This window comes from Hermetia illucens, chromosome 2 (assembly GCF_905115235.1).
Source record: "Hermetia illucens chromosome 2, iHerIll2.2.curated.20191125, whole genome shotgun sequence".
Classification (NCBI taxonomy): Eukaryota; Metazoa; Arthropoda; class Insecta; order Diptera; family Stratiomyidae; genus Hermetia; species Hermetia illucens.
In genome coordinates, this window is record NC_051850.1 from 1,651,330 (window position 1) to 1,664,169 (window position 12,840).

General features: G+C 41.1%; 1 protein-coding gene across 2 annotated transcripts in view; it reads right to left on the minus strand.

Annotated features, from left to right (window-relative positions):
* Window positions 1-338: 338 nt before the first annotated feature.
* Window positions 339-12,840, minus strand: part of LOC119650189 (beta-1-syntrophin) — a 259,314-nt gene continuing 246,812 nt past the window's right edge. For both annotated transcript variants that reach the window (XM_038052749.1, XM_038052748.1), the window contains exons 7-10: window positions 9,716-9,798; window positions 9,437-9,545; window positions 8,740-9,084; window positions 339-2,269 (exon numbers count right to left, since the gene is read on the minus strand). In XM_038052749.1, the coding sequence (XP_037908677.1) occupies window positions 2,186-2,269; window positions 8,740-9,084; window positions 9,437-9,545; window positions 9,716-9,798 (621 nt within the window). In that variant the 3' untranslated portion in view covers window positions 339-2,185. The remainder of the gene's footprint in view (window positions 2,270-8,739; window positions 9,085-9,436; window positions 9,546-9,715; window positions 9,799-12,840) is intronic.

Sequence of the window (12,840 nt, forward strand, 5' to 3'; positions counted from 1 at the left end):
TAGACATGATCCGAGCCCTAATCATAAGAGGATAAAAGTGTGGGTGATATGTTCGGCGTCACCTTTCTATAGGTTTCCGGTGATAGGCATATAGAGGGGAATCAGTAGGCCGACGGACTGGCCAGACCAGGCTCCGTTTTTGACAGACCTTCGGTGAGCGTAGGCTGCGTTTTGCTCACGATTGCGAATGGTGGAATTTCCTCGTGCTACGTGGCAGACGCTGACTTCACAAAACGCTCAACGTCTTCGCTAAGTTAAGGGAGATCTTACCCTATTACAATAAAGCACGGTCATGCTCAGAGATGTTTAATTGCATCAATTATACTAAAAGAATCTGATAATTTAATATTTTTCATCTTTTCATATATTTAGTCCTTTTTTCCTCCAAACAAAAAATCAATTTTCATTTAAATGTAAATGTAACATTCCAAATTTTGATATTTTAATAAACAATTCACTTATTCCTCACTTACATGTACATATTTAATGATAATATTATGCATTCATTCAAAAAAAAAGATTTTATTGCCTTAAACACGTTTTATGATATCATTCGACGACTTTCCAAAGATTTTTTTTTTTTTGAAGAAAACAAACTTTTTATTTTATAAGATTTCTCTTGTACGTGGAGAATTAGCTTTTCTTCTATTCCATCTCATGTAAGTGATATGAAATTTTTCTTCTACTAAAAAGTAATAAGAGATAACCAAATTAATTGAAAAATAATGTTCCGTCAAAAACTTCTTCAGTATAGCGGGTCTAACCCAAAACAATTTGATATGCTTCCATCGATTTATCCCGAACTCCACCATAGATTGAGGAAAGTTCTGCAACCAAAAAACAAGATTGATTTTCCCTTCCTAATCAGTCTTCCTTTTTGTTGGAGAAATCTCCTCCGTTTTTATTCTGAGAAGCGCGGAAAATTGAGGAATGCCATTAGGCGTTCCATCCCTTGCGTTGAATCCTTAATCGACAAGACAACTATTGGAAAAAAAAACTCACCCCTCAATTGATTCCTAAAAGCAACTACAAAAAGCAGTCCTTCACCACGTTCCATTCCAGTGTGAAGCCTTTAATAGCGAATATGAATAGATAATTATCTTTTCCATCTAAATAAACTAAACTTTGATAACAATTTCCCATGAATTTCTAATTTCTTTAAAGTTTTTTTCCTACTACTTTCGCCACAGGAAACTTCTTTCCGCTGTTGTGAATTGAATGCTCTTAATCGTGTCTTGTGTTTAATAGCAATTTCGCCCCCTCCCCCGTCCCCCCGTGTCAGTTGTCCGTAATTAAGCCAACGCAAGGACGAATTCAGTTGGCATTGCTCATTTTGAAATAATTTCTCTGGATATTTTCATAAAAACTTTCTTTCGCTTTCCGATAAAGTTGCAAGAAATACAAGAATAACAATAAACGCAGCAATTTGGCAAAAGAATGGTTGAAATTACAACAATTGTTTGATGACAATTAAAAACAGAAACATTTAACATTTTTGATGAGTCTTTTTCCGTGACATGTCTTGAATTTTATATCAGAAAGGATATGATTTTCTCATAATTTCTCTTAGATCTGGTATCCTTTCGATTTTTGATATGAAGTTGCTTTAAAGGATCATTTTTAAGTTCGATATTTAGCAAATGTACTAGAAAAGATTTAAGTATCTTTTTTAAAAAAGTTTATATTAATTCTTGTTGTCCTCATTCATCGTCCTATTACACGATTACGATTCATTTATGCTAATAATTCTTTTGGATCCTTCGGGGATATTCAGATATTTGAATAGAAATGTGCCGGGATCATGTCTTTTTCGTGGTAATAAATTATCTTAACCATTAAAGTATCTTAGATATATTGTGTATAATCAAATACGATAGTATTCCCTCCTTTTAATATAGTTTCGGCTTAAATTTTAAATTGTAGCTAATGCAAACTTACGTTGTATCTTCTCTACATTGATTCAGATTCGGTTATCTCAATTAGTAGAAAATTTTGTTGAAGTAATGGAATAACTTGTTTTATCGAAAGTTTCGTATGAAGACTTGATTACGAGTGAGTAGTATTAGTGGAAAAATAACGGAATGAAATTGTTTTATTAATAATTTTTTGAAATTCTTACATGAATTCCTGCTAACGGATCTTAGTCTAATTGTTGGGATTTCAACATTTCAGGAAATGTTCAATTTTATGCTATGGAATGAACCTTTGCTGAGAGGCAATTGTGTAGAACGAAGACAACTGGCTTCGGGCAGCATTCCATGTCCAGTTCCTGCGAATAGAAAAATAACATTTTGCATCTTTACTGTATTTTATAACAATTCAAATTTGATAGTAATTAGCAAGTTTCAAAATGGGCGTGGGAAAAAACCGGCTTTATGCAAATTTAGCAACATTCATGTTGGCAACCTGTTGCCAACATGCCACGAGGAAACTACGACGTTTTGGCGAGTTGAATCTTTCTTATAACATGCAGGTTGGGAACAGTTGGTAATAGATCGGCGGCACGGATGTTGCTTGATTGATTGTTGGCTTTCGAAGAATTTGTAATGAAATTAAATCCTAAGTTTTAGGTTATGTACAGGGTGCAGGCAGCATAACTTCCTTTTTTCAAAACTCAATAAAAACTATTGTATGCATCGGAAAATGTCTTTATTTAGTTTTTATTTACATTGTTTTGAAGATCAAATCTGTTAGGTGACGTCCCCCATTCTCCATACATTGCGTGAACCGATTTCTGGCGTTTGTCATGACTCTTGTTAGCATAGCAGGTGTTATGTTGGCAATTTCTTCTTGGATGTTGGTCTTCAAATCTTGTAGGGTTCTTGGACGGTTCACATAAACACGGGATTTCAAAAAACCCCATAGAAAAAAATCACAAGGGGACAGATCGGGAGAGTGTGCGGCCATTCTAAATCGCCTCTAATTGAGATAAGGCGCACTGGAAAGTGTTCCCTCAAAACAGCCATCGATGCTCTTGAAGTGTGTGCTGTTGCACCGTCTTGTTGGAACCAAGTGTCCCCCAAATCCAAATTTTCTAGCCGTGGGAAAAAAAAATTTTGTAGCATGTTTACATACCGGTTCGAATTCACTGTCACTGTAACCTCATTTTCCTCAAAAAACCAGGGACCAATAATTCCAGCTGAGGAAATTGCACGCCACACTGTGACTTTGGGTGAATGCAAAGGCTTTTGATGCAATTCTCGAGGGTTGGTGTCAGCTCAGTAGCGCGTGTTTTGTTTGGTAACCGACCCACACAAATGAAAATGGGCTTCATCGCTAAAAAAAACAATAGCACCCTCGGGAACGACATCAAGAAGAAGCTCACACGCGTTCATCCGAAAATTGAAGTCACGTTCTGAAAGTTCCTGCACTATCGCCATCTTATAGGGATGAAAATGAAGATAATCACGAAGAATTCTTCTCACAGAACGATCGGATAGTCCAAGGGCAGATGCGTGCAGAACGCCGTGGCGATCGCAACATTGACGCTCTCACTGCTTCAATGTTCTCAGGTGATCTAACGGGCCGAGGGACTCCAGTTCTTCCTTTTGTCGCACTTGCAGTTTGTCTGAATGTAGTGACCCATATAACAATTGATTTGCGGTTTGGGACGGGAGCCAACGGGGCTAAATTAAAGCGATTCCGAAATGCACGCTGTGTTGCAATAACCGAACATCCGCTTGAAAAGTAAACCTCAACGGCAAAGGAACGCTCCTAATTATTCCAACGCTTGATGGTGACTGAACCGTGTCGGGACAAAACTTTACAGTATCCCCTCTTGAGCGAGACCACTAGCGCTCCGCTATGAAATCAACTAAGTGGCGCGCATTTTAAAAAAGGAAGTTATGCTGCCGCACCCTGTACTTTCTGCTACGGGTAATACTCCTTTTTGCAATCTGTGATATAATTTGGTCTGCCTTGCTTAGAGGACATGGAAAAAGTCAATTAATATCATCATGTAGAAGACTGGTATCTGCTTCCTTTTTCATAGCCGAAGATGTGTGGGTAACACATTCTTGAGTGTGTAAAAGTAAACATAATATGGGGATGTAAGGTTATCCGCAATACACCCCATGTTTGACTGAGGAGAATGTTGGATTGTGTCGTGAGCTTGCGCTTGTTTTTCTGTTAGAGATTTCCAGTAAAAACAAAGGCGTTGAACTCAATAACTTGCGATAATCAAGTCGTTCAAGAAAATTAACAAAATTTAAACAACTGAGGACGAAAATAATTTGTTGGCCTCAAGTGTGAACTTAGGTAGATCATATCCCGTGCTATTCTCGACAATTATGGAATAGTCAGGTTATTTCCGCCAAATCGTTACTGAAACCCCCGAAGACAATTCTTCTTCTTTGTCTTCAGCCTTTGTCCCAATCCCAACCGGGTTGGTTCGTCGTGATCGGTTATCGAACGCCTGATCTGGATACAATCTCGAGGCTTTTAAATCCCCATCCAGCGTATCAAGCCACCGTTATTTCGGCCTGCCTTTTGGTCGTTTACCATCGGCCTCGATGCCCAGATTAATCTTGGCAAGTGAATTCTCGTTAGCACGAATTGCGTAACGGTACCATCAAACACACCCCTCTCGTAATTTTTCCAAAATCGGTGCAACCCCATAACGATCGCCGATATCCTCATTTCGGATGTGATTAAAATATGTCACGCCACTAGTCCAACGCAACATCTTCGTTTCCAATACCGCTAGACGCGGTTTATTGTCTTTTATAGTTAGCCAACACTCAGAACCGTAGAGGGCGACAGGATGGACGGCATTGGACCTTGGTTCCAGGTGAACATGGCAATATTGAAAAAATCCAAAACAAGCAGGTATTGCTATGAGAATGCCAGCGTATGGGTCATTCGGCGATAAGCTGTTATTTAGCCTACCACTGCGTCAAGTGGGACTAAGTTCACGGTCCTTGTGAATGTTCAAGAACATCGAAGCAGGTCAATTGCGGGAACAACGACCACACTGCAAATCTCGACTCTGGCCAAGTTTTGTTAGGACCGTCACAAAGAGAAATTCTCAAAAATAAGCACCGCTCTCCTGTTCCGCGGTCATCCTATCACCAAATAAGCTTTCACGGGTCCATCTGCGTCATTCCCAAATGTCGTGCGAGGCAGCACTATATCATCCGCCTAGTTCTATTCCGAAAACCACAACAACGTATTCAATCCTGATCTCTCCAATCGGCCAATAATTTGTTAGAGTTCCAGCAGATGTTCAATCCGATGATTGGTATCCTTACTTCCTTCAATGAACATTAAGATCTTCAACTTGAACATCAACTCCATCATTTCCGAGCTCATAGGTAGGAGTTCGAGTACTTACTTGACGAACCCAACCTTCTATCCAGGTAGGGGCTGACATACAAAACCAGGTTGCGCTATAAGTACAAACTTAGCTTTTCCAACTGCAACTTTTTCCGAACTGATCGGTCACAATCCAATCCTCGTTCCATCGAGTAGAGATAGCCATTAGGGTTATGATTTTTTAAAAATTCAAATACCTGAGATGGCAAACGATCGAACTTTCGCATAATTTTTAAAGTCATGGAAAAAACAAACGCGTAAGGGTATTTGTCCACTATCGTCGACTCGGCAGGACGGGCCCCGGTCCTTTCGAGAAATGGGCAAGAAGTCTCGACGCACGGGCGGCGTCAGGACGTAAATAAGTTAGTTCAAGCAAAACACATACGCGTCTGCACGCCAAACGTTGACATCCTAACTGGAAAGACCGAGGAACTCGCAAGATGTTGATATCTGCGTTCTGCAAGGAACCCGATGGTCTGGTCAAAAGTTGCTACATAGAATACGAACGCGGTAAAAATGGCTATAAACTTCTTTTTTTTGGTAGCCCACACACTCAATACGGTGTTGACATTGCCATTTCAGAGGGTTGCCAGTAAAGAAGTCGAATGATTTGATGAGCTACCACGCTCTACCATGATCCGAAAAGTAAAGTTCGAAGTGTGGCGGGTGTATCAAAACCGCTTCGTGTCTCTGTTGGTGTTCATCAAAGAAGCGCCCTCTTACCACTGCTCTTTGTTCTCGTTATGGACACTGTCATACGGGACATCCAACGTCCAGCGCCCTATACATTGCTTTATGCAGATGATATTTTCCTAGCATCTAATAGCAAAAATGATCTGCTCCCATCTGACAGCAACGATACAATTGACACGATTAAATACAAAAACACCCTCTGGCGGAGACTATTTTGAAGTAGATACTCCCCGCAGTCGTCTCATTTCAACTCTATGTACCGAAAACCTCTAAAAACCTTACTCCAATAGTGACTTGCATCCTGGCACGTTTAGGGAAATCAGAGACACCATCTTCTAGCCCGAAAAAATTACCATCCTCGTAAAACATTTCTTCCATTTGTCCAATCGATCTCAACATTCTACCGCACAAAATCCACACAGAACCTCTTCGCACATCCCTTAATTGCTCGAATCACAGGTAGAAGTTTGCACTCATCTGTTTTACCACACGAAACATCATCATGGCGTCGATTGTCACGGCTACAATCAAGAAATCGGGCGCTCTTGACTAAATCAAACCCATTTTCCCGAAAAATGTGCTGAAAGAGATGGTCATTTCGGGAAAGACTCGAATGAACGCATAAGGTGTGGGAGTCACGCTGCTTCTAAGTTGCAACGGCTGAGTTCGCTCCAAATACTTCTCCAGAAGTCTTCTACCTGATCCAGATCGAGGTTACTTTCCCGATCTGAGCTGGTGAGATTCTTATAAAATCCTCTTTGGGTGTGGAAGAACAAGGTGTTGTCTGCCCTCCTTTGAAAGCTCTTTTGATACCCGCGGAGGCGATAGGAGTATACCGCAAGTTTCTCCTTCACCATCTCGAAGATTTCTTCGATAGGCATATTATTGGGCAGATGGAAGTTTCCAATGGTGTGTGTTCGCCCCGCGTTAATGCACACTTGGTGATGGATTTCCAAGAAGTGCTTGCGTGACACGGCCAATCTCTCTTCACAACTTTCCGACTCTTTTGTTGAGTCGAAACGGTGAAGTTCTCCTGCGCCTGCCTCTGTTATTCGCTCCTAGATGTTGATTATTGAGATGAATAACTGTGGCAGCTGGAACTTAGTCCAGGCTATGAACGTATGTCGCAGTAATTTCGCTAGTCAAACGATCAACCAAAATTCTGTCAACAGCAGCAATGATGTTAATAGTTGCCGAAGTAAACTAGTTTTGTGATCTTTGGCCTAGCGTCTGGGAGAATCTCAGCATATTCTGTGAATGCGACCTGGAAGGTCGTCAAAGCCTCATTATAAATAGGGTCGACATCCCCAGTCACTAAGTTTTTCTTGATTACTAGGTTCATGGAGTGCCTTATAGGTGAAGTATTCGAGTTGCTTTTCGGCCAGTCTGGTTTATGTAAGACTCCACATCGAGTTCAAGTGAAACTTCTTGAAAAATTTGTTGCCTAGGTGGTAGGGGAACTCGATTATTTTTCACTATCACCCGGTATTGATTGACGTCGTTCTGCTCTGGAACATGACTTAGCTTCGGAAAGTGGGTTATGGACGCGTCATAGAGACGGTGTCTATACTCTAATGGATGACACGGTAATAGCCGCAGATGATACATTTTTTGAGTTGATTCGTCCAAACCATAGGACGCCTAGGTTTCCTTGGTGGTTGACGGCATAATCGCCAAAATATCCAAAGGCGAACAGCCGCCCTGATCTTTTTGAGCGACTTCTAACCATGTTGGGTACTATTTTCGTGTCCCTGGGGTCCCATCAAAAGAAAAAAAATGTTCCCAACCTTATTCCCAGGAGTAATGGGGAACCAGTTAGGCCAGGAACAGAGCCCCAATTTGGCAATGCCCCATGGCAGGGAAGGTATTTGGAGGGGAGCCACTGAAATACAGTGTAACGTCGCTGTAATTTATTCGGTAGGCCCATCGGTTCCCTTACCCCGAATTATGGATTTGCTGAAGAGGTTTACTTCTCCAGAAAGGGAAGAATTGGTTAAGGAAGAAGAAAACAAATGGAAACGTTCTGCTTGTCCCCTGGTACTTATTTACAAGAACATCTTGCGATGTTCGTAGCTGACCGGGTAGGTCATGTCATTATCCGCAACCCATGACATGCACCTGGTCGCATCAAGCTCTGCATTTACAACTCAGGTCGGTATTAACCTGGTATGCCAGGTATACATATGAAGGGGGGGTTTAACAAATCCTGGGAATGACATGCAACTTTGATTATAATTACATGAACCAGTTTTTGGTCTGAGAGAACCAAATAGTTCGACTTAGCTGTCAGCACCTCCCAACATATGAGGCATCCTGATGAATGGAAATTAAGACGAGAAATCCCCGTAATTTAGCCGTTTTTCAGGAATAACTTCACGGAATGGATAACGACGTGAGAAGAACTGGAGCGCCTAAAAGGACCTTCTCAAACTCCCGAGTTTCGCCAGCACAGAAGCGTATGTCGATGGGTCACTTCTGTAGAGCTGCTGGTGGACCTACAGGATCAATTGTGTCACTTTTCCCTTAGTTTTGTGTGCTCCTTGGCCGTTCGCCATAGTTAACCCAGATATCTGTTCTGCCATCCAGTAGTTCTACAAGCGGTTACAAATGGACATTCGTTCGGCGCCTAACGTCCAAACTATACTTCCATATATTATTTAAATAAAACTGATATCTAGTGGGAAAATACACGAAAATTCTTTAAAATATGGTCCAATTCAAGAATATACTTACAAACTCTCCATCATCACCAAAGTCCAAGTACAACATTCGACTGCCATCATCCGCGGAGCCTTTCAGTTTATCAAATGGAAATGACCATAAAGTTTTCGCTGGTGCATTGTAGCCGCTTTCCATCAAGGAAAACCCACGATTCAAGTGAACAATGAGTTGACACGGTCGTCCTTGATATTGACATCGGAATAAGAACTCGCGTTGATAGTTGACGGCATTGTGACTCCCTTGAACCAAGGCTCGTGCCCAAGCCGCCATGTCTCTATGTGTTTCTGATCGTAGCCAGTAGATAAGGACACCACGTGTCGTGCCACAACGAACACAAAATACTGTTGTCTGTTGACCCTGGGGGAGAGGAAAGAATGTTGATATTAGAAGGTTTTTGGGGAAGGGTGGATCGCTCAGGGCGGTGAACCTATGCGCATGCTATTCATTTTCTTAGAGAGATTAAGCGTTTCATGTCCTGATTTTAAAGTTGATGTAGTCCAATACTTGCATAAATTTGCAGGTAACGGATTCCGGCTAAGAAGCTCCCTAACTAAATTCTATTTCCATATTTTTAGGATAGGCCAAATATCAACCAGAGATAAAGCAACAAACGATTTCTAGTATTTCAATAAGGTGACCTCAAATTTTCTTGAGAATATCCTTCTTCATATTTTTTCTGGTGAATCCTTTCCCGAACCTCCTTACTTACATTCAACGATGAATTATTCCCGGCTCCGGCCAAACGTGTCGATGCCAGCAAACAACTCTCTATCGGTCGACTCCAAGCTTCCACGGACCACGGGGCACTTTCGTATATTCTGAAATAACAATTCAAAATGCGAATTCCCTCGATTAACATAAAAATGAAATTCAATTAAAGTTGAGTGTGCGGGCGGGACTTGGGTGAGTTCGATTGCCCAAGGAAGGGGATATCCAATAAATTCAAATTCGAATTCAAATTCAAATTTACGAACGTTCAAATACTCACCTAAATTCTCTTTCCGTGACTGCTACAAAAACGGGTTGCCACTTATCGTTTTCGTCGGAACTCTCAGAACTTGAACGGCCGCTCTGTAAGTAGAAATTTAAATAATTTATTATTCTGCAAAGGAGGGAGTTTCGAAGATTCTGCTTCTGTAATATTGGGAATTGTGGTGTTGATTGCATCGTTACATGGAAAGGAGCTTCTTAAAAGGACCAACTGTTTTCTGTTGGGGGCAGGTTTGTATGTATCTCATGAACTTCGGCTAAACTAACCACTGCCTAATGAGGATATTATTCACCGGGGACAGTCTTTTGGGTACATCCAATAAAAATCGTCATCTTATTGAATTCCTGCCTTACACGTCGCTAAATTGTAAGAAATACACAAATATTGTGTGACGCGCAAAGATTAGCCTCATGTCAGCACAATAAAATGAATTTCTCTACCAAACCTTATCTTCAACTCCACAATCTTCATGGTGCTGGTATTGGCTCCCATGGCCTTGTAAACTCCATAATAAAAATCAACACATCTTCTAATAAAATCCTACACTAAATATCTCCTCTCCACACCCCCCCCCCCCTCCCCTAAAATCCATTTAAATACTTTTAATAATTTTATCATATTTAAAAAATGATCATTAACTTTTTTATTGTTGTTATTTTCTTAATGGCCTAATCATGCTGTGTATTATTAGATGTATTAATAGCGTCTGTTTTTGGCTAAGGCGAAATATTGTTCATGTAAATGATTTTGCGGGTTTTTGTTTGTGAACAGAGTGCGGTTCGATGCAAAATGTAGAAAGATTCGAAGTAGTTTTTGTTGTTGTCCCACCTGATGATGAACTGTAGATTCATTGTCTATTTCGAAAAATTAGGGGGACATTATGCAGCCAAGCAAGGGTGGTCCGGGAAGTCAGCTGACTAGAGATAATTTGTGTGGGTTTGTTGCTGGAGTAGCATAGTCTTTGTGATTTTGTGATTTTCCAGTGTCGGCCTCAAATTTGCTTTCAACTGAAATTGAGATTGTCGTAAAGTATTAATGGCATTTCACAAGAATTCTTGGGACTTAAAAATTGGGGCTGGATGAAAGAAGACGAGAAAAAATGGAAAACAGGAAATCGAGTGGTAAATGGAGGAGTGTTCACGGAAAACACAGCGGGTTTTGTCTTTGCTTACTTAGAGGTTCTTTTGGTGCTTGGAAAATAAATGAGGGAATGTTAGTGACTGTCAGCGTAAGCTGTGGATTTTCGAGAAGAAAGGAAAAGACATTGATAATTGGATATCAGTTGGAGTAAGTGTAGAAGTAATCAGATCAGATCAGATCAGTAATCAGATTTGAAGATACTTTCGACTTATCAAGGATTAAAGTGGCATTAAAAAGCTCAAATATCAACGAGCTGGCACTCCCCCATATGGTGGGTGGCAGCGGCGTGGCATGCGTGGGTTGAGAACGGGGGAGCAATATTTCTTTAATTTATAGAGTTGAGCTTTTAAAATCATTTGAAGCACTCAGCAGTCATTTTACATTTGTTTCGTTTTTCAGGTTCCAGTGCGAATCCAGACATTGTTCAAAAGTATCCCCATCCCGGCGTCCCCGAGCCTAGCTAATATTGAAGGTTGCAAGTGCGTGTCGACGGGACAATTCAGTGGAGTATCAGTGTTTGCGGGACGACCTTCATGAGGAATTTCGCATTTTTTTAGGTTTTGGGATAGCTTTTCATCTATATCGACTCCGGCCAATCTCGATTACAAATCCTATCCGTGCAACTTCAAGCTGTTAAGGAGTAGTATGAATATAGACTGGTATTTGGCTCGACATCTATTGCAGTTGCTCTCTGAAATGCTTAGATCTGTAAACAGGCTTCCTAGTCGGCTAAAAAAAAGCCTGCAATTTTTGGTTTAAAGGCGATTAATGAAAGCTGACCAGGGTATGTAGTGGGAGACAAATTAATTTTTGGGTAGGTAGAAGAAGCCCTTGGCGCTCGCTCACGTTGTCCTCGCCTCGACGCCAGGCTCTGCATAATTCTGTCTATAAAGTATTCTCCGTTATCGTATCTCAGAGGATAGCTTTCTACCTTCGAAATATTACTTAATCCATACCAATAAGGCTTTATTGTCGGAGAATCAGCAACCGATCAGGCATTCTCCTTCTGATAGTCGACAGGAATAGAATTGTACCGCCTTTTCATTGACTTCAGGACTTCAAACCTGATGCCGTCTATGAGGGTCTAGCTAAGGTGAAACTTTACACGGCTATGAATTCAACGAAAAATTGATTGGGATGGCTAAGTTGACAATATCTCTAACCGAGTACGGCGGAGAGATTCACTATTTTCTGCTCTCTGGGACCACACTTTAATGTGTTAAAATAATGACATAGACTTCGAATCGGGAAATGGACATAGGTTTTGAGCTCTGCGAAAAGCTCGTTGAAAATGGTTGTTTTGCGGGTATTAAAAGAAAAGATGCGGCAGGTGATGATGTTAGAGGAGGAGCGTACCATCAGACTCCTAGAAAGTTTGAAAAGGTATATAAATCGAGATAGGCTCTACGTTATCGCAGTAAGGGGAGGTTAAAAGGGTGAAGGAGGGGGTAGTTCTAGCAATGAAAGGCTTTTACAAGAAAAAAGGGACGGATGAATCTGCGTTGCGCCTTTCCTAGGACAAGAAGATCCCAGTCCTGGTAGGCTGACTATTGACGGAGCAGTACTCGAGGAGACTTTTAACGAGGGCGTTGAAAAGAATTAAGGAGGCTGGAAGAAGTCAAAATCAAACGTGGAGCGTAAGATAAAGCCTGGCAGCTTGGTAGCCGAATTTGTGACTTCGAGCCAGTAGGTGTCGAATCGGAGCGAAAATGACTCTGAGGTTTTGAGTTTAGTTCTGATGTGATAAAAAATATCCGCCAACAGAGTAGAAAAAGGAAGTGAGTGAGGGGTAGCAAATCGAGTGACATTCCCTGACATATAGCACTAACCGATTAGCTGAGCACTAGCGAACCGGCTGTGCAGGTTTGATTGTAGGGGACACAATTCGTAGGTGACGATGCATTGGAGAACAGCTGAAGTTAGTTGGCATAGAACAAGAAGGGACAAGTAAAGAGATCAGGAACATCGTTGACAAAATATAA